The sequence below is a fragment of the Mobula birostris genome, chromosome 3 (assembly GCF_030028105.1).
Source record: "Mobula birostris isolate sMobBir1 chromosome 3, sMobBir1.hap1, whole genome shotgun sequence".
NCBI lineage: Eukaryota > Metazoa > Chordata > Chondrichthyes > Myliobatiformes > Myliobatidae > Mobula > Mobula birostris.
The window spans coordinates 27,612,811-27,635,883 of NC_092372.1; the positions used below are offsets into that span (position 1 = coordinate 27,612,811).

General features: G+C 41.2%; 1 protein-coding gene across 2 annotated transcripts in view; it reads left to right on the forward strand.

Annotated features, from left to right (window-relative positions):
* Positions 1-23,073, forward strand: part of cntfr (ciliary neurotrophic factor receptor) — a 321,591-nt gene that overhangs the window by 238,688 nt on the left and 59,830 nt on the right. For both annotated transcript variants that reach the window (XM_072252373.1, XM_072252374.1), the window contains 2 exons: positions 13,349-13,515; positions 19,845-20,008. In XM_072252373.1, the coding sequence (XP_072108474.1) occupies positions 13,349-13,515; positions 19,845-20,008 (331 nt within the window). The remainder of the gene's footprint in view (positions 1-13,348; positions 13,516-19,844; positions 20,009-23,073) is intronic.

The window sequence follows — 23,073 nt, forward strand, 5'->3', positions numbered from 1 at the left end:
TAAGTTATGTTTTAAACAGACTCAATAGGCCATTCAATCAACCCTTCACCAAGTTTGCCAAGGTTTTCGGAAGTAAATTTCTCCTGATATTCATATTGCAAATGTAAAATCTTGCCATGAGGCAGCACCAGCTGGCAACATTTTAGAAAGGAATTTATTTTTATAGAAAGGATTTAGTTTTGAAAGATAAATAAATCCTGTAAGTGTTGAAACTAATGCAGTTTAATCAACATTGTTCAAAGTTCAAAGTAAGTCTATTCTACTTTGGAGGCATTTACAGGAAAATAAAGAAATACAATAGAATTTATGAAAAACAGTACATAAACAAAGACTGATAAACAACCAATGTATAAAACATGTGAAACTGCACAAATAATAAAAATAATACTGGAACATGAGCTTGAAAGTCAGTCTGTAAGTTGTAGAGTCAATTCAGAGTTGTGTTGAGTGAAATTACCCATGATGGTTCAGGATCCTGACCGTTATAGGGTAATAACTAGTCCTGACCTAGTGAGAGGCGACCTAAGGCTTCTGTAGCTCCTATCCATTGGTAGCAGACAAAAAGAGCAAGTCACCTTAATAATGGGAGTACCTTGAGTGCCTCTCAATTACCACAATTATAAGGGAAGTCATTAGTCTTGATTAATTTGCCTCACAGGTGGGGTGGGGTGGTGTTGATAAGGGAGAAAGGTTGGGACATGGACAATTGGATGGATTGGACATGCTCCTGCCAATGTTTTAATAAGTGCAAAGATCATGATCATCATTTACTGAATTAAAATGGTTGTAGATGAGTGTGTCCCTACAACTTTAAACTCCTCAGTGTTATCATTTCCACGGACCTGTCCTGAGCCCAGCACAGAACAGCAATTACAAAGAAAACACAACAGTGTTTCTACTTCCTCAGTAGTTTGCAAAGATTAAACACATCGTCTAAAAGCAGAAGAGTTAAGACACTTACTGGCTGCCCCAGGCACATCCTCAGAATGTGCTGGTCGTTGATGCAAATAACTCATTTCACTGTTTGTTTTGATGTTTCGATGTACCTGTGACAAATAAGACTAATCTTTAAAATAAAATATCAGTTTAAGTCCATGCTGGAGACCATTTGCAGAACATAGAAACATAGAACATGAAAAACCTACAGCACAATACAGGCCCTTCGGCCCACAAAGCTGTGCCGAAGATGTCCTTACCTTAGAACTACCTAGGCTTACCCATAGCCCTCTATTTTGCTAAGCTCCATGTATCCATACAGGAGTCTCTTAAAAGACCTTATCATTTCTGCCTCCACCACCACCGCCAGCAGCCCATTCCACGCACTCACCACTATCTGAGTAAAAAAACTTACCCCTGACATCTCCTCTGTACCTACTTCCAAGCACCTTAAAACTATGCTCTCTCATGCTAGCCTTTTCAGCCCTTGGAAAAAGCCACTGACTATCCACACAATCAAGGCCTCTCATTATCTTGCACACCTCTATCAGGTCACCTCTCATCCTCCGTCGCTCCAAGGAGAAAAGACCGAGTTCACTCAACCTATTCTCATAAGGCATGCTCCCCAATTCAGGCACCATTCTTGTAAATCTCCTCTACACCCTTTCTATAGCTTCCACATCCTTCCTGTAGTGAGGTGACCAGAATTGAGCACAGTACTCCAAGTGGGGTCTGACCAGAATCCTATATAGCTGCAACATTACCTCTCAGCGCTTAAACTCATTCCCACGATTGATGAAGGCTAATGCACTGTATGCCTTCTTAACCACAGAGTCAACCTGCACAGCAGCTTTGAGTGTCCTACAGACTTGGACCCCAAGATCCCTCTGATCCTCCACAGTGTCAAGAGTCTTGCCATTAATGCTATATTCTGCCATCATATTTGACCTACCAAAATGAACCACCTCACACATATTTGGGTTGACCTCCATCTGCCACCTCTCAGCCCAGTTTTGCATCCTATCAATGTCCCACTGTAACCTCTGACAGTCCTCCACACTATCCACAACACCCCCAACCTTTGTGTCATCAGCAAATTTACTAACCCATCCCTCCACTTCCTCATTCAGGTCTTTTATAAAAATCATGAAGAGAAGGGGTCCCAGAACAGATTCCCGAGGCACACCACTGGTCACCGACCTCCATGAAAAATATGACCTGTCTACAATCACCCTTTGCCTTCTGTGGGCAAGCCAATTCTGGATCCACAAAGCAAGGTCCCCTTGGATCCCATGCCTCCTTACTTTCGCAATAAGCTTTGCATGGGATATCAAATGCCTTGCTGAAATCCATATACACTACATCTACTGCTCTACCTTCATCATTGTGTTTAGTCACATCCTCAAGAAATTCAGTCAGGCTTATAAGGCACGACCTGCCTTTGACAAAGCGGTGCTGACTATTCCTAATCATATTATGCCTCTCCAAGTGTTCATAAATCTTGCCTCTCAGGATCTTCTCCATCAACTTACCAACCACTGACGTAAGACTCACTGCTCTATAATTTCCTGGGCTATCTCTACTCCCTTTCTAGAATAAGGGAACAACATCTGTAACCCTCCAGAACTTCTCCCGTCCTCATTGATGATGCAAAGATCATCGCCAGAGGCTCAGCAATCTCCTCCCTTGCTTTCCACAGTAGCCTAGGGTTCATCCCGTCCGGACCCGGTGACTTATCCAACTTGATGCTTTTCTAAAGCTCCAACACATCCTCTTCCTTAATATCTGCATGCTCAAGCTTTTTAATCCACTGCAAGTCATCCCTATAATTGCCAAGATCCTTTTTCGTAGTGAATACTGAAGCAAAGTATTCATTAATTACCTCTGCCATCTCCTTCGGTTCCATACACGCATCTCCATTGTCACACTTGATTGGTCCTATTCTCTCATGTCTTATCGCCTTGCTCTTCACATACTTGTAGAATGCTTTGGGGTTTTCCTTAATCCTGTCCACCAAGGCCTTCTCATGACCCCATCTGGCTCTCCTAATTTCATTCTTAAACTCTTTCCTGCTAGCCTTATAATCTTCTAGATCTCTGTCATTAATTAGTTTCTTAGAACCATTCATAAGCTCTTTTTTGCTTCTTGACTAGATTTACAACAGCCTTTGTACACCACAGTACCTGTACCCTACCATCATTCCGTCTCATTGGAACGTATCTACGCAGAACCCCACACAAATATCCCCTGAACTTTTGCCACATTTCTTCCGTACATTTCCCCGAGAACACCTGTTTCCATTTTATGCTTCCAAGTTCCTGCCTGATAGCCTCATATTTCCCTTTACTCCAATTAAACGTTTCCCTAACTTGTCTGTTCCTATCCCTCTTCAATGTTATGGTAAAGGAGATAGAATTGTGATCACTCTCTGCAAAATGCTCTCCCACTGACAGACCTGACACCTTACCAAGTTCATTTCCCAATACCAGATCGAGTACAGCCTCTCCTCTTGTAGGCTTACCTGTGTCAAGAAACCTTCCTGAACACACCTAACAAACTCTACCCCATCTAAACCCCTCACTCTGGGGAGATGCCAATCAATATTTGGGAAATTAAAATCTCCCAACACAACAACCCTGTTATTATTACTCCTTTTTTGAATCTGTCTCTCTATCTGCTCCTCAATGTCCCTGTTACTATTGGGTGGTCTATAAAAACACCCAGTAGAGTTATTGACCCCTTCCTGTTCCTAACTTCCACACACAGAGACTCCATAGACAACCCCTCCATGACTTCCTCCTTTTCTGCAGCTGTGACCCTACCTCTGAACAACAATGCCATGCCCCCACCTCTTTTGCCTCCCTTCCTGTCCTTTCTGAAACATCTAAAGCCTGGCGCTTGAAGTAACCATTCCTGACCCTGCACCATCCAAGTCTCTGTAATGGCCACAACATCATAGTTCTAAGTACTAATCCATGCTCTAAGCTCATTCTTTTTATTCATAATATTCCTCACATTAAAATCGACACATCTCAAACCAGCAGTCTGAGTGCATCCCTTCTCTATCACCTGCCTATCCTCCCTTTTGCACTGTCTCCAAGCTTTCTCTATTTGTGTCAACCTCCCTTTCCTCCATCACTTCAATTCGGTTCCCACCCCCCAGCAATTCTAGTTTGAACTCTCCCCAATAGCTTTTGCAACCCTCCCTGCCAGGATATTGGTCCTCCTCAGATTCAAGTGCAACCCATCCTTTTTGCACAGGTCACACCTGCCCTTGAAGAGGTCCCAATGATCCAGGAATCTGAATCCCTGTCCCTGCTCCAATCTCTCAGCCAATCCTTCACCTCATTCTATTCCTATACTCACTGTCACGTGGCACAGGCGGTAATCCCGAGATTACTACCTTTGAGGTCCTGCTTCTCAACTTCCTTCCTAACTCCCTGTAGTCTGTTTTCAGGACCTCCTTCCTTTTCCTACCTGTGTCGTTGGTACCAATATGTACCACAACCTCTGGCTGTTCTCCTTCCCACTTCAAGATATTGTGGACGTGATCAGAAACATCCCAGACCCTGGCACCTGGGAGGCAAACTGCCATCGGCATTTCTTTCCTGCATCCACAGAATCGCCTGTCTGACCCCCTAACTATAGAGTCCCCTATCACTGCGGCCATCCCCTTCCTTTCCCTACCCTTATGAGCCACAGGGCTGGACTCTGTGCCAGAGGCGCGACCACTGTTGCTTCCCCCAGGTAGGTCATCTCCCCCAAAAGTACTCAAACAGGAGTACTTATTGTTAAGGGGAACAGCCACTGGGATACTCTCTAGCATCTACTTCAAATCAGGTCAACAGGGAAATCTGACCAAGTGCTCTCTGCATGGTAACTCCTGTCAGATGCCTGTGATGAGATTGCTTTTCATACATCACATTGTGAGGAACTGTGTTGGCCTAAGGATGGATGCCCATCACTGAGCAATCCCAGAAATGCTTGCGCATAATCATGCATTGTGGGAAGTCTTCAAACAAAGTTAATAAATTACCTCATAAACACAAGAGATTCTGCAGATGCTGGAAATCTTGAGCAACACACACAAGATGCTGAGTTCCTCCAGCATTTTATGTGCCTACATTTTTTTTACTACCTGCCCTCCACCCTCGCTCCCCCTCACTGCCCAGCAAGGACCAAAGCAACCTCAGTCCCAATTCACCAACATCATTATCTCTCCAATCCCTTCTTCATGGGTAGTCTCTCAAGTTTGAGGATAACTTATTTGATATCCAGTTCTGTGCTTCCTGATGTAATTGATGACCATTATGGGAATCACAAACATTTTCACATATGGGACAGGATGTGCCTCCTGGTATGAATGGTGTTGTATGTTGTAAAATGATGTGCTCAGTCACTGATTACACTGACCTCTATGTGCATCAGCTGGATATTTTTAGTGCCCTATCAAGTGCCCCCTCTCTACAAACTGCCTGACTTACTGAGTTCCTCCAGCATTTTATGTGTGTTGCTCTGGATTTCCAGTATCTGCAGAATCTCTTGTGTTTATGATTTTGGGCTTTGAGTGGTTATCATCTCGGGATTCCGACAAGTCAGTGGGACTGTTTCAAGAAGGCTCTCGGAACGTCTCCAGACTTTTCCTCTACCAATCTGATAATCATTTGGTATTGATATTGGTAATGGTTTATCATTGTCACATGAACTAAGATACAGTAAAAAGCTTGCCTTGCATAGAGATCAAAACATTACACAGTGCAGTGAGTTAGAATAAGATAAAACAATAACAATGGGTGTAAAAGCTACCAAAAGAGTGCAATGCAGATAAATGATAAAGTGCAAGATCATATCAAGATAGATTGTAAGATCAAAAGTCTTTCCTATTGTACAAGATGTCCATCCATTCAAAAGTCTGATAGCAATGGGATAAAGGTTATTCTTCACCCTGAAGGTACATATGATTTTTTTTTGCCCCTTTCCCCCGATGGGATAAGGAAGAAGGGAGAATGTCTGGGGTGTGTGGGGTCTTTGATTACGCTGGCTGTTTTACCAAGGCAGTGAGAGCAGAGCCAATAGAGGAGGCTGATTCCTGTGATAAGCTGTGCTGTACCCGCAACCCTGTGCAGTTTCGTGCAATCAGTTTCCAGACAGAATGCACATCAATAAAAATAGGTAAGGGTGGACAGGAACTTGCTGAATTCCTTTAGCTTCCTGGGGAAGTAGAGGAAATTGTTTCCCAAGAAACAGCTGAGAATCGGGTACCTGCTTCAGCATTCTGATGTCAGGTACTTCATCAGTTCTGCCTACCCCCTGGTGTCAATTGAGTGTAGTTAGGGGGCCAGTGCTGCGGATTTTGGCCACTGAATGATCTCGGATATTGATTCACTTGGATTTGAATGCTTTGCAGAGACAGCAGTGATACCTTTCCCATGGCGTGCTGTGTTTGCTGCATGCACTACAAGTCTGCAGTCATCCAGGATTTGCTGACACATTTCTGCCCTTGATTTCAAATAAATATTCATATCATCAGGAGTTGTCGATTGCCCTGGTTGGGGTATCCAGAACTGAGGTGGTGGCCTCAAATATAAGCAGCTGGCCATTCAGGGCTGTGATGAACAAGGCATTTCTTCACCCAGAGGATAATGTTCTTTGAAATTCTCTATCCATGGAGGGCTGTAAAGACTCAATTGCTGAATATATTGAAGTCAGAGACTGATGTTAGATATTAAGGGAATTGAGATATATGGAGCTAATAAAGGAAATGATGCTGAGGTAAAACGTGAGGTAGCATCTAACTAAATTTTTTAGATTATGAGAACACTCAGTCCTCTTTTTATTGTCATTTAGAAATGCATACATGCATTAAGAAATGATACAATGTTTCTCCGGAGTGATATCACAGAAAACAGGGCAGACGAAAGACTAACACTGACAGAACCACATAATTATAACATATAGTTACAGCAGTGCAAAGCAATACCATAATTTGATGAAGAACAGACCATGGGCACGGTAAAAAAAAGTCTCGAAGTCCTGAGTCGGTCGACTCCCGAGTCCCCGATAGCAGGCGGCAAAAGGGAGAAACTCCCTGCCATAAACCTCCAGGCACCGTCAACTTGCCGATGCCTTGGAAGCAGCCGACCACAGCCGAGACTGAGTCCATCCGTCCGAAAACTTCGAGCTTCCGACCAACCTTTCTGATACAGCCTCCCAAGTGCCATCCTCTGCCGAGCACCTTCGACCTCTCCCCAGCCGCTGAAACATGCAAAGCCGAGGATTTCAGGGCCTTCAACTCCGGAGATTCCAGTTACCACACAGTAGCAGCGGCAGCGAAGCGGGCATTTCAGAAGTTTTCCAGATGTTCCTCCGTGCTCTCACATCTGTCTCCAACAAATCAGAATTGTGCACAGTCCCCTACTTGACAGATTACAGATATTTATCACCGAAGTGGCCACGCGCGTTGCCGTCGCGCCGTCATCTTCTCCTCCTCCCGGGAATTGCAGAGCAGACAGAAGAGATAAATAGTCTGCTCCTTCTGTTATGTCGTATATTCTAAACCTTGTTATCCCCCTCATCTGTCGGTCTGATATATCCTTACGGATACATTGGAATAGAGGCAGAAAATGTAAAAATAGCATGTTTTTACAATATGGTGACATTTGAGTACCATCACTCATTACTAATCGCTCCATCAATAAAAGCAAGAATGTAATGTTGAGGATTTATAAGGCATCAATCACTCAAACCACATTTAGAGCATTGTGAGCAGTTTTGGGCCTGATATAAGAGGATTTACTGGCATTGGGGAAGGTCCTGAGGCAGTTCACGAGAATTATCTCAGGAATGAAAGGGTTAACATATGAGGTGCATTTGATTGATCTGGGCCCATTCTTGCTGGGGTCCAGAAGAATGAGGGGGCATCTCATTGAAAACTATAAAAATATTGAACAACCTAGATAAAGTGGTTGTAGAGAGGATGTTTCCTATAGTGGGAGAGTCTAGGACCAGAGACTAAGCCTCAGAATAGAAGGAAATCCCTTTAGAACAGAGATAAGGAGTAATTCTGTGGAGGACAAGTGATTGGTATATTTACAGCAGAGGTTGATAGGTTTCTGATTAATAAGGGTGTCGAAGGTTACGGGGAGAAGGCAGGAGAGTGGGGGTGGAAGAGAAAATAAATCAGCCATGATCAATTGGCAGAGCAGACTCGATGGGCCAAAGGGCCCAATTCTTCTCCCACGTCTTATGGTCTAGACATCACTGTGACCTTGCTTTCAGTACATTTTAAATATTAAAATGAAGCCAGATTTACTGGACGTATGACTGCAAAGATACTAATGAAACTTTAAAAGGGCAAGGCCATCATTCAGGACCCCCATCACCCAGGTCATGCCTTGTTCTCATTGTTACCATCAGGAAGGAGGTACAGAAGTGTGAAGGTACACATTCAGTGATTCTGGAACAGCATCTTCCCCTCTTCAATTTCTGAATGGACATTGAACCCATGTATTCTACCTCACTACTTTTTTTTTACTTCTAGTTTGCATTACTTATTCAATTTAACTATTTTATATATAGATACATGCTGTAATTTACAGTCTTTTCTCTATTATTATATTACATTGTACTGCTGCAAAGTTAACAAATTTCACAACATATGCTAGTGATATTAAACCTAATTCTGATTCTGATTCTGAAAAATGAACTACACCCTTCTCACTCATTAAAATCTGGGAAATGGTTTTGGGATTCAAAATAATGCTGTATTTGTTGTTGTTGTTGTTGGAACTGTGTGGTACCTAAAGGGTGGATTTTTTTTTTCAATTCCTTTGCCACAGTGATAATCACTTTACTGCCTCTTTGGCTTTGCTTCATTAATATTTTCCAAATGTAACTGCTTAATGATGCTGTCAGCTCCTATGTTAATAGGGGGTAATGCAGCCCCATATTCCCACATGTAGCACGCTTCTGGCTGATGGGACATAGTGTGCTGTCTGCTAGATGATCATTATCCTGTGGGTTTCTGAGTTTGAATTATGCATACAAAATGTTAATTTCCATTTGAAGCCAATCTGGTGCCAAGAATGTAAATGCTTCTCAATGCAAATCACTGCATCAAGGTCATTCCTCAACAATGCTGACACCCATAGTACATTCAGGAGAGACCACAGGAAGCTAAATGTATTTGCGATTTATAGTTTTCTTTTGTTTCTAATGTTTCTCAAAGCTGAATGATGGTAACAACAATTTAAAAGAACTGCATTAATGGCCAAGCAACATGCAAATCGCATGCTAAACATTTTGCATTAGGATATCAAATTTTGCCAGGATTTTTTATTCATTTTCAAGCAACTACATGGTTATTATCAGTGAGCGTTCTTAAGAACGTGAGAATGTTTCTAAACTAAATATTATCAAATGGAAAAAATGTGGCATTTTTATTTGCCTGGGAGGAAATGTTCACAAATACCTCAGAACAGAATCAGAATCAGGTTTATTATTGCTGACATATGGCAAGAAATTTGTTGTTTTGCGGCAGCAATACAGGGCAAAACATAAAAAGTTACTATATGTTACAATAAGAAAAGTAAAAAAAGTAGTGCAAAAAGAGCAAACTAGTACGGTAGGTTTGTTTGAGAAGAACCATTAAATACAGTTGTACAAACAGGTTCTTACCCATTTGCGAGCTTACCTTGGTGCTGGTGTGCATCCCTACCTGGCATCACCTTCCCTGCCTCGGCACTGATTTGCAGAGATACCTACCAGTAACATGAAAAGAACCCCAACTCCCAGTCGTCACTTTATCCAAACAACTTCTAAGAATAAGCCAGGATCCTTTGTCTGTTCTCTGGAGGGCTGCCTGCCTGCTTTAAGCTTTTGATTACCTGGAGGATCAACTCAGTTCCAACATCTGATTAGAAGCAATTTTATAACCACATCTGTAGAAATCATCATCTCTTTAAAGCTGCAGTTCTTAGAAAACTTTGAAAGCAACAAAATCCTGAGTGTGTGAGGGTATGTTTATATGTATATACAACTGCTGTCATGCTTCATTTTGCTAAAACTATGGTATTGCTATCAACTCTGTTGTGGACAACTAGCTTACTGTGATAAATGAATGCACAACAGGTAGCTTGAAATATGCAAACCAATTTTATGCCCAGGGTGAAGGTTCAATATCATATGTCTGCTTTTCTTTATTGATCTTTCTATAAATCAGGTCCATGTTATGACTGTTTATCAAACAGCTCTGCTGCCATTAGATTAACATCCTCTCTCAGATGCTTAGCAACATATCTTACAAATCTTTTTATTGTTGTATTATACAAAAGAAATAACATGAGTACATCAAAGTAACAACACTTACAATGTCTCAAAGAAAAAAAACATTATCTTAAAGATTGAAAAAAAATTTTGTGATAATAAAAAAATCCTACTAAGCAGAAAAAGTGGAGGGAAAAACCCCATTAGGTGTACAACCCGGAGCCATGCGTCATACAAAAATCTTCTAAAAATAAACATCAAACCGCCAGCAGGAAAGAAAAATATACCAAAAAATTTACAATTAGATCGTGGAGAAAATCTATCAATTAGCTCAAATGATAATAATGAGCAAATGAACCCCATCTTTTCTCAAAATCAAATAAAGGTTCAAAGGTTCGACTTTTAATTTTCTCCAAGCTAAGACTTAGCATCACTTGAGAGAACCATTGTGACAAAGTGGGAGCTGATGTATTAGCAACATATTGGTATAGACCTAAACCTAGCAAATTACATGTTTTTCTTTTATTTGTTTAGAGATACAGCATGGTAACGTTACCTTCCAGCTCAACGAGCCCACACTACCCAATTATACCTCTGTGACCAATTAACCCACTAATCCACACATCTTTAGAATTAGAGAAGAAATCGGAGGAAACCCATAAAGTCACAGGGAGAACGTACAAACTCTTTACAAACAACGGCAGAACTGATCCCTCTAATAGCGTTACCCTAACTACGCTATATGCTGCTAGTTCTTTAACCACCTCCTTTCTAATAATCAAAGTGTGTCTTATGGAATAATTTGTTATTCTTACAAGTTACAAATGTGTTTTTTTAAGTTACAAGGAAACCATGGAATGAGATACTATGCTGATAAGTCCTTTAACTATTTTTGGGCAATGCACAAAAATGCTGGAGGAACTTAGCAAATCTGGCAGCATCTGTGAAGGTGAGTAAACAGTTGACACTTTGGGCTGAGACATCTCCTCAGGGCTGGAGAGGAAGGGAAAAGCCTTTCCAGTCCTGATGAGGGGTATCAGCCTGAAAATTTGACTGTTTATTCCTCTCTCTAGATGCTGCCTGACTTGCTAAGTTCCTCCAGAATTTTGTGTGTGTTCTCAGGGTTTCCAGCATCTGCAGAATCTCTTGTATTACACATTTCTCATTTAGTTTCAAAACTAAATTGTTCAGGAGTAAGCCTCCTGTCCATTGGACCTTCTGTGCCATTCAGTAGGATAATAGATGATCTGGTCTTGGCCTTTGCTCTATTTTCCTGCCTGTTCCCCATAACCCTTGACTTCTCTATAGACCTAAAATCTGTCGATCTTGGCGTTGAATATATTCAATGAAAGCATTCACAGCTCTCTGAGAAAGAAAATTCCGAAGACACAGAACTTCTGAATAAGGCAATTTTATCCTCTGTCTGAAGTAGGTTATATCTAACTAAGAAATTCTCTCTCTGCACATACAAACCATACTGAAAAAACAATTTAAACACCATTTTAAATCTTCATTCTTCATCTGAAGTTCTCGATATTTCTTGCTTCTTTATTTATTTATTTGTTTGTTTGTTTGTTTATTATTCTTTCTTTCTTTCTGCATTTGCACAGTTTTTTTTCTCTTGCACACTAGTTGAACAAAAGACAAATGGTCTTTCATTGATACTATTATGGTTATTACTTAATTATAGATTTATTGAGTATACCTGCAAAAACTGAATCTCAGGGTTGTAAATGGCGACATATATGTATTTTGATTTACATATACCTAATTTACTTACAACATTGAGCTTCGAGATCCTCTATATTAGAATGTGTAGAGGACCATATTGTTTCTCAAGGCTATCTCTATTTGAGCAGCAAAAAAAATCATGAAGAGTTAACTAGGTATTAAAATTAACACAAATATTGCTCTGCCTGGGCAGTAAGCTCTCAACACTTTTCTCTAGGAGACAATGTTGTCCCCACATACAACCTCACATCCACTCCCCACACCACCCAGCCCTTAATGAAATTCTCTGAGAAATATAATATCACTCAGTATCTGTTGTCAGTCATAAAGAGGTTGAATAAAATAATGTCATTTCCGGTCGTGTCTCATTGCAAAGCTGTATCTATCTAAATATGAGTGAGGCAGTATTAACACAATCATCTTGCAGAAGTGGGATTATAGTTTGAATCCTGACTAAACTTCTATTACTACAGCCAATCTGCTATATGTATTGATAATGAACAATCAACATGGTTTATTTTAATACATGTTTGAAAAATAGTAGTGACCTTTTCAACCACGGAACAGACATATAGTAATTGTATAACCTAGGCAAGGGGGATTAATATTTAGAAAATTCTATGATAGGTCTGCTTGGATATAGAACTTTATTGATCTGAATAAATCGGCATCACACTGAGCACACTCACAGGAAAAAAAAATTTGTGGCCACTCAGTGGCCACTTTTATAGGTGCACCTGTACACCTGTTTGTTAATGCATAAAAACATGCAGATGTGGTCAAGAGGTTCAGTTATGGTTCAGTCAAAGCATCAGAATGGAGAAGAAGTGTGATCTAAGTGTCTTTGACCGTGGAACGATTGTTGGTGCTGGACGGAGTATTTTGAGTATCTCAGACGGCTGATCTTCTGAGATTTTCATGCACAACATTCTCCAGAGTTCACAGAGAATGGTGCGTAAAATAGAGAAATGTCTAGTGAGCCGCAGTTCTGTGAGTTGAAAATGTCTTGTTAACGAGAGAGATCAGAGGAAGAATGGCCAGGCTGGTTCAAGCTGACAGGAAGGCAAAAGTAACCCAAATAACCACACATTACAGCAGTGATGTCCAAAAAGAGTCACTGAATGCACAACACATTGAACCTTCAAGTGGATGGGCAACAGCAGCAGAACACCACAAACATACACCTTACAATCACCTTATTAGGTTTAGTAGGTACCTTATAAGGTGGCTACTGAGTGAACTTTGCCATGTTGTGTTAATGAACTTGCTCATGAGTTATGTGAATTATGTTGATTATGATTTTAACTCATATTAAAAATAATAAAATTGAACTCATTTGAAATGTCTAATTTATATAAAAGCTGCAATGGCTTGCACAAAATTATTGTTTCTCATTGACTGCATCTGGTTTTCACAGACATGGGGATAAGGAAATTGAGACCATTAAGGGAGCCAACCACAAGAACAGGTGCAACATAAAGTTTACAGAAATGTTTTCTACAAGCAAGTACATAGTGACAGTAACAGCAAGGAATGCACTGGGTTCCAACTCCTCCACCATTTCATTCAATGAGATTTCCATAGGTAATGTTCAGCTGTGCAACTAATCTGAAAGTTACGTTGAATATTTGTGACATATGGAAGTTAAAAACATTGGTAAAATTCATGATGATCTTGTAAGATTATGATGGGGCACAATAGAATAAGAGTTATTTACAAAATAGGCAACAAGAGTTCAAGGACCAACTATCCAGGGACGTGGTTTTGAATACAGCCAGAGCAACTAAGGAGTTTTGAACTCAAGTAACTTAAAGAAGTGGTTTCAGACATTTAGGATAGTCAACCGCTCCTCCCTCCCCATCATCCTCACACAGAGTCGTGTGTTGAGCCCATTGCTGTACATTATGCTCATACATGACTGCACGGCCAAACAGCCAAGCAATCACAATGTCACACTGATGACACAACAGTAGTGGTGGGGCTCATCACCATCAATGATGAGAGGGCCTACAGGGAGGAGGTGGAAGAGCGCAAGGCCTGGTGCCCGGCAAATAACCTCTTCCTCAATGTCAACAAGGCAAAGAAGATGGTTATTGACTTCAGGACACTCACACCCTACTTTACATCGGTGGCACAGCAGTAGAAACTGTAAGCGGTTTCAAACTCCCGGGAGTGCACATCTCGCACAAAATCTCATGGTTCCAGAACATATTCTGAGCAATCAGGAAAGCTCACCAACACCTCCACTTTCTGAGGAGGCTGAAGAGAGCTGCACTATGCACATCCATACTCATACCATTCTACAAATGTGTAGTACAGAGCATCTTAACAAGCTGCATCACTGCGTGGTATGGAAACTGCACTGCGGCAGACAGGAAGGCTCTACAGCACTTACTTAAAACTGCCCAACATATCACTAGCACCATCCTAACTACCATCAACAACATATATTCAGAAAGGTGCTGGAAAAGGGCCAGTAACATCATGAAGGATCCCACCCACCCTATTCATGGAGGGTTTGTCGCACTCCCATTAGGGAGGTGTCTACGTAGTGTTAATGCCAGGATCACCAGACTCAAAGACAGTTCCTTTCCCAAGCAAAAAGGCTGATCAACACCTGCACTCACTAGATAACCCAGTCACCGTATTCCCAATCACCACTACTTTGTCATTTCCTGTCAGTCACTTTATGTACAGACACTCTTGTGCCTAGTGTCACTCTATGGGGATAATATTAATCTAGGTATATGTATTTTGCATTTAATTAATCTATGTATATGTATCTTTGATATTTTTATTATTATTGTGTTCTTTATCTTATTATGGTTTTTTTGTACTGCATTGGATCCAGAGTAACAATTATTTCATTCTGCTTTACACTTGTTTACTGGAAATGACATTAAACAACCTTGAATCTTGAACAGTAGAAGCTATGGCTGTCCATAGTGATGATTTGCAGAACTCTGAGTGAGTACTAAATATGTAAATTGGTCTGAAAAATTATCTGGTGTATAGAATTGCACAAAACTACAAAAAACCGAACCCTGCAGAAAGAGGTAACCTTGTGGGCTTTTATGTTCATCTTGAATGGAAAGCTCTGCCAGTCACTTATAAACTACATAATATCGGACAATTAACACCAAAGGCATTCAAAAACATTGCCATTTTCTTTATAACTAGTAAGTGCAAATGACATCATTCTCACAGATGAGTCTGAATGATAACAGGGATGGTGGACACAGCATGGGTGAGAGATGGGTGAGGGGCATGCATTCAGAGTTGCACACTGGAACCTCTTCCTGAAGTGGGGTTTGAACACAATTTGCAACATCTTTCATTGACAATGCCCCTCTCAACCGATTGAAAGAGCCAGATATCCAGTCAGGCGGGGGACCCTCCCAATAGGTCTGATTCCTAAATCTGAAGGGACTTCTTTTGATCCTGGATGGGAGGTAGATTCCTGATGTGGATGTAAGTTCAGCTTAGATGTTCATTTGCTGTTGGCTCTGAGAACTAACCCTAAGTCAAATTTACCACTTCACTCTCAAAATCCCAATTTCCTAGCATTTGTGATTCTACTTGCTGTAATAGTCCTGTTGTTGTGAATTTGTTCCAAACACAGTTGACAGTTAAGTTTGTTCACCTTAAAAAAAATGTATTTCTGACCTACCTTGGCCAACTATGCTGAAGATCTATGATCCCATTCCCTAAAATCCGGGAGACTATTGACACTCTATTGTCAGACGCATAACTGTGAGATTTAGCTGGAAGACAGCAGTGTCCTTCCCACTTGCCATTGTTGCCCATAATGGTAGGATCAACTGAGGAGCAAAGGTCATTTTCATGATCAGCTTTGTCTTAATTTCTAACATTCAACCATGATGACATTCTCTACTTCTCATCTTCAATGCATTTCAGAAATTTGTACAAACTTCAGTTTTCAGCAGTTTTGGTTTGATGACAAGAAACCAAAATCCTCTAGCTGGGTCTATGTACTTACAATGCTAAAACCTACACACCAAGTCTGACAAGGCAGGAGAACAAAATTAGAGTGATTCAAGATTCAAGGCAGTTTACTTTCCTTCTTCAGTGCACTAGTGTAAAGGAGGATGAAACTATTGTTACTCCAGATCCGATGCAGCATAAAAAAACACGTCTAAAGAACACGAAAAATAAAAAAATCATAATAAATATAAATATAAGGCCATAAGACATAGGAGCAGAATTAGGCCTTTCGGCACATGGGGTCTGCTTTTCCATTTCATCATGGCTGATCCAATTTCCCTCTCAGCCCCAGTCTCCTGCCTTCTCCCCATATCCCTTCATGCTCTGACTAATCAAGAATCTATCAACCTCTGTTTTAAATATACATAAAGACTTGGCTGCAAATGGCAACGAATTCCACAGATTCACCACTCTCTGGCTGAAGAAATTCCTCCTCATCTCTGCCCTAAAAGAACACCCCTCTATTTTGAGGCTGTTTCATCTGCTCTTAGGAAACATCCTCTCCACATCTTCTTTATCAAGGTCTTTCACCACTCGATAGGCTTCAATGAGGTCATCCGTCATTCTTCTGAATTCTAGTGTAATCTGGTCCAGAACCATCAAACGCTCTACATATGACAAGCCATTCAATCTTGGTATTATTTTTGCGATCCTCCTTTGAACCCTCTCCAGTTTCAGCACATTCCTTCTAAAATAAGGGGCCAACAACTGTTTACGATACTCCAAGTGATGTCTCACCAGTGCTTTATAAAGTCTAAACATTACATCCCTGCTTTTATATTCCAGGCCTCTTGAAATTAATGCTAACATCACTTTTGCCTTCCTCACCACAGACTCAACTTGCAAATTAACCTTTAGGGAATCCTACATAAAGACTCCCAAGTCCCTTTATACTTCGGTTTTTTGTATTTTCTCTCCATTTAAAAAATAGTCTACCCTTTCAGTTCTACCAAAGTGCATGACCATACACTTCCCAACACTGTATTCCATCTGTCACTTCTTTGTCCATTCTTCTGATCTGTCTGAGTCCTTGCATAGCCTCTCTACTTCCTCAAAACTACCTGCCCCTCCACCTATCTTTATATCATCTGCAAACTTTGTGACAGAGCCAAAAATTCCATCATCCAAATCATTGACATATAACACAAAATGAATTGGTCCCAATACAGACCATTGTGGAGCACCCCTAGTCATTGGCAGCCAACCAAAAAAGGCTCCCTTTATTCCCACTATTTGTCGCCTGCTCATCAGCCACTGCTTTATCCATGCTAGAATCTTTCCTGTAATACCATGGGCTCATAGCTTGTCAAGCAGCCTCATGTGTGGTACCTTGTCAAAGACCTTCTGACCATCCAAGTACACAACATCAACTGATTCTTCTTTGTCAATCCTGCTTGTTATTTCTTCAAAGAATTCCCACACATTTGTCAGGCAAGATTTGTCTGAGAAGCTGGCGCTGGGGGCAGGGCTTCAAGTTCTTGAATGATTGGGATCTCTTCTAGGAGAGGTATGACCTGCTCAAAAGTGGCGGGTTGCACCTGAATCTGAGGGAGACCAATATTCTCGCAGGCAGGTTTGTTAGGGCTGTTGGGGAGGTTTTAAACTAACTTGACAGGGGGTTGGGAATCCGGAGTGAAGGGACTCAGGGAAAGGACGGATGGTAAAAAAGTAAAGATAGCATGCAGTCAGGTTGTCAGCAACAGCAGGTAGGTGATGAGACTTAGTTGCAGCCAACAGGCTGAGTATCAAATCATTAGGGATGAAGAGTCAGAAAGGTCAGCAAATACGGTATTCAAGGTGTTGTATCTAAATGCACAAAGTATAAGAAATAAGGTGGATGATCTTGTTGCAATATTACATATTGCCAGGTAGGATGTTGTGGCCATCACGGAATCGTGGCTGAAGGATGGTTCTAGTTGGAAGCTGAATGTCCATAGTTACATGTTATATCGGAGGGATAGGAAGGTAGGCAGAGGGGATGGTGCGGCACTACTGGTAAAGAATGGCATCAAATCAGTAGAAAAATGTGACAGAGAATCGGAAGATGTTAAATCCCTGTGGATTGATATAAGAAACTGCAAGGGTAAAAGGAAATTGATGGCAGTTGTATACAGGCCCCCCAACATTGGCTGGAAAGTGGACCACAGGTTACAGCAGGAAATAGAAAAGGTGATTCAAAAGGGTAGTCATGGGAGATTTGAACATGAAGGTCAATTGGGAAAATCAGGTTGGCAATGGATCTTAAGAGAGTGAGTTTGTTCAATGCCTAAGAGATGGCTCTGGGTCTGTACTCGCTGGAATTCAGAAAGATGAGGGGGGATCTCATTGAAACTTTTTGAATGTTGAAAGGCCTAGACAGAGAAGATGGGGAAAGGATGTTTCCCATGGTGGGAGAGTCTAGGACAAGAGGGTACAGCCTCAGGATAGAGAGGCGCCCTTTCAAATCAGAGATGCGGAGAAATTTCTTTAGCCAAAGGGTGACGAATGCCACGTGCAGCTGTGGAGGCCGGTAATTGGGTGTATTTTTGGTAGAGATTGATGACATGGCATCAAAGATTACAGGGAAAAGGGTTGAGGAGGAGATAGAGAAAAGGATCAGCCATGATTGGATGGCAGAACAGACTCGATGGACCAGATGGCCTAATTCTGCTCCTCAACTCTATGGCCTACCTTATCATGTGCTTCCAAGTAACCTGAGACCTCATCGTTAATAATCGACTCCAATATCTGCCCAACCATTGAGGTCAGACTAACTGGCCTATAGTTTCCTTTCTTCTGCCTCTCTCCCTTCTTGAAGAGTGGAGTGATACTTGCAATTTTCCAGTCTTCTGGAACCATTCCAGAATCTAGTGATTCTTGAAAGATCACAACCAACGCCTCTACAATCTCTTCAGCCACCTCCTTCAGAACCTTGGGGTGGACACCATCTGGTCCAGGTGACTTATTTACCTTCAGACCTTTCAGTTTCCAAAAAACCTTCTCTCGAGAAATGGTAACTTCACGCACTTCGTAACCCCTGACACTTCAAACTTCCACCGTTCTGCTAGTGATTTCCACAGCTAGCGACTGTTGCAAAATACTTATTCATTTTGTCCGCCATTTCCTTGTCCCCTCATAACCAACTCTCCAGCATCATTTTTCAGCAGTCTGATATCTACTTGCCTCTCTTTTACATATATGTAAAATCTAAAAACAATACTGTAAAACACAAGTAACGCTAGGTGATAGGTACTTAGGGGTAGTAGGGTAGATTAATGGATGGAGCTGTTGATCGGCATGATTAAGAAGTGATGTGAGGGAGCAGACCTTTTAAGTGGAAATCTTGGACATTGTCATCCAAGATGCCTTTCATGCTAGTTTGATGGAAAGTCTCAAGAGATTGATATCATATATATGACAGATTGATAGAGGTTTATTAGGCAAGGTACAGAACAAATCTGGTAAATGGAACTGAATTAAGAGGAGTCTGATCCGAGTATTGTATAGACTGGAGGGATTGAGTAGCCTAGAACATTACCATGACAACAGAAATACACACCAACAAAAGGATGACGTTTATCAGCAGTATAAACCTGTGCCTTGGCAAAGAACACTAACTGTAAAAGTGTCTACAAAATATTGGGTAGTTAACCAATTAAAAAATCCTTTTGAAGCATATAGATTTCTAAATGTATGTGGATTTCAAAGTCACACCATGCTGTGCAGTGTGTTAATGAATTAGAAAGGAATCATGTCTTCACTTATAACAAAGCAGAAGATGAAAGGACGAAGATCGTCTCATGGTTATTTCTGAATGTGCTGTAGAATATCTCTTTTTGTTTTCCAGGCCTGACATTGAAATTCACCTTTCTTTCAAGCATCAGGCACCGCAAACAAAAAGCTTATTTGACTCTTTTTTTTCTTTCTAGTGAAACCAGACCCTCCAGAGATAATTGAAGTAAATACGATTCCTGACTCCCCGAGCAGACTGGAAGTGAAATGGAGGAATCCACAGTCATGGCCTGAGCCAGATACTATGCCCCTCAAGTACTTTCTGAGATACAAACCTGTCATTCTGGATGACTGGCAACATGTGAGTGCTTCTGATTATTACTTCAGCTGCACTTTGTAAACTGCAAATTATATTGCTTCACAGCTGGGTCATTTCTCCTGAGACGAGTAAAAGAATACTTTTGGTGCATCGAGCATACATTTCAAATAAGCAAGGAAATCAGATTCATGTTTTTTATCACTGACATATGTCACGAAATCTGTTGTTTTGCTGCAGTAGTACAGCACAATACATACAAATTGCTATTAGTTACAATAAGAAATATATAGTATGGAAAAGAGAGCAAAATTATGAGGTAGTGCTTATGGGTTCATGGATCATTCAGAGATCTGATGCAAAGGAGAAGAACCTGTTTCTAAAATGCTGCGTAAGTGTCCTTAGGGTCCTGTATCTCCTCCCTGATGGTAATCATTGGAAGAGGGCATCTCATGGGTGGTGAGGCTCCTTAATAATGATGAGATTCACAAGGATTTCTAATTCTCCCTCTGCTAAAGATTGACCTAGTGAGCAGAGCTCAGGGCAGATATCAATATGTCCATCTGAGCATCTGACCCCTCCGTGCATGCTTCAGACAGTGATAAACACACTTGGTTTGGCAAAAGCAGTGTGGATGGAAAGCTCAAACATGAGGAATTCTACAGATGCTGGAAATTCAAGCAACACACATCAAAGTTGCTGCTGAACGCAGCAGGACTGTACCTCTTCCTAGAGATGCTACCTGGCCTGCCTCACCAGCAACTTTGATGTGTATTGGATGGAAAACTGGCTGAGTGAGAAAACAACAGTTGTGAAGATTGTTTTTTTGGACAGCAAAGTAGACGGTGAAGATCCCCAGGAGTTAGGTCTACAGCCAGTTTCTCAAAAATATATTAATAAATTAGTCTTGGGTGTACGGCAAAGGATTTCTATGTTTTCAAAGGGCACAAAACTTGGAGGTCTAATGAACCATGAGGAGGATAGCAATATACTAAATAGAGACAAGCTGGCAGAAGGTTAAAAGATTTAATGCTAGAAATACATTAGGAAATATGAGTATAGATGATATAATGTGCAGTGTATATAGAGTCATAGAGCATAGAATTATCAAGCACCTCAGCACAGAAACAGGCCCTTCAGTCCATCTAGTCCATACCAAACTATTATGCTGCCTAGATGCATTGACTTGCACCTGGACCATAGCCCTCTTTTCCCCTTCTGTCTATGTACTTACCCAAACTTTCCTTAGATGTTGAAATTGAACCCATATCCACCACAACTCACCTCTGGCCATGTCGGCATACTTTTATGCATTGAGCTGCTGCCACGTGATTGGCTGATTAGATATTTGCATTAACAAGGAGGTGTATAGGTGTACCTAATATAGAAGCCTCTGAGAGTATTTACAGTACTTACATAAAGTGACACTATGTGCAGGAGTATCTGACAAGAAATTATAAAGTGAGTATCTTTAATGACTCTACCTGCACTCTGGTATTGTGTATTCCAAAGGATCTCAATCCTCTAAGGAACAAAATTCTTTCTCCCTTCCATCTTAAATCCTGAAACCCCGCACCAAATACCTCCACTAGGAGAAAAATCTTCTCAGCATGCACCTTATCAATTTCCTTCATATTTCATGCAAATTTCTTATTCTCCTCCATGATCCTGACTGCAGTTTACATACCACCATAGCCCAACTGCAATCAAGCATTTGAGAAACGGCCTGATGCCATCACCAAACAAGAAACAGTTCACTCCAACGCACTTCAAATCACAGTCAGTGATTCCAGTCAGGTGTGTCTGAAGGAATCCCTGTCCAATTACTATCAGCATATAAACTACAGCACTAGAGGTCCCAACACACTAGACCTCTGCTATACTAAGATAAGGAATTCCTACCGTTCCATGCCCAGCCTACACTTTAGGAAATCTGATCAGCTGGCTGTCCTTCTCCTACCTGCATACTGGCAATGACTGAAGAGCAAGGCTCCAAAGATTAGAACAATGAAGAGGTGATTGCAGGGGGAAGAGGAGCAGCTATGGGATTGCTTCAAGTCAGTGGACTGGGCCATGTTTAAGACCTCATCTGTGGATCTGCATGAATACACCATGGTTGTCACGGACTACAGTCAGCTTGGATAGGTAACAACATCTCTTCCATGGTCTCCATCAGTTCAGGTGGATAAGACCAACTCCAATGCCTTATTTACGTTTGCTGATGACACCACTGTCATGGGCCAAATCCCAGATGGTGTCAAATCAGGAAGGCAATTGGAAAATATGGCTGAGTGGGACCATAACAAACTCTCATTCAATGTCAGAAAGACCAAGGAGTTGATTATTGACCTCAGGAGAAGGAACCTGGAGGTCCATGAGCCAGTCCTCATCTGGCGATCGGAGGTGGAAGGGATGACACTTTAAATTCCTTGGTGTTGTCATTTCAGAGTACCTGTCCTGGCCCCAGCACATGGGTGCAATTGCGAAGAAAGCATGGCAGTGCCTCTACTTCCTTAAGAGTTTCCGAAGATTCAGCATGGCATCTATAACTTTAACTAACTTCCCTAGATGTATGTTGGAGAGTAAATTGACTGGCTGCATCAAAGCCTAGTATGGAAACACAAATGCCCTTGAATGTAAAATCCTACAAAGTGTAGTGGATATAGCCCAGTGCATCGCAGGTAAAGCTCTCCCCAACATTGAGCACATCTACTTGGAGCATTCTCGCAGCAGAAAAACATCCTTCATCAGGGATGCCCATCACCCTGGCCATGTTTTCTTCTTGTTGCTGTTATCAGAAAGAAAGACCAGAAGCCTCAGGACTCACGCCACTAGGTTCAGAAGCAGTCAATATCCCTCAACCATCAGGGTCCTGAACCAGGCAGAATAATTTTACTCAACGTCTCTTGCCCCTTCATTGAACTATTCCTACAACCTGTGGACTCACTTTCAAGAACCTTTTATCTCATGTTCTCAATATTTATTACTTAGTTATTTATTGTTTTATTTATTTATTTATTTATTTGTTTATTTATTTTCTTTCTATTTGTATTTGCGGTTTATTGTCTTTTGCACACAGGTTGTCTGCCCTATTGGTGTGGTCTTTCATT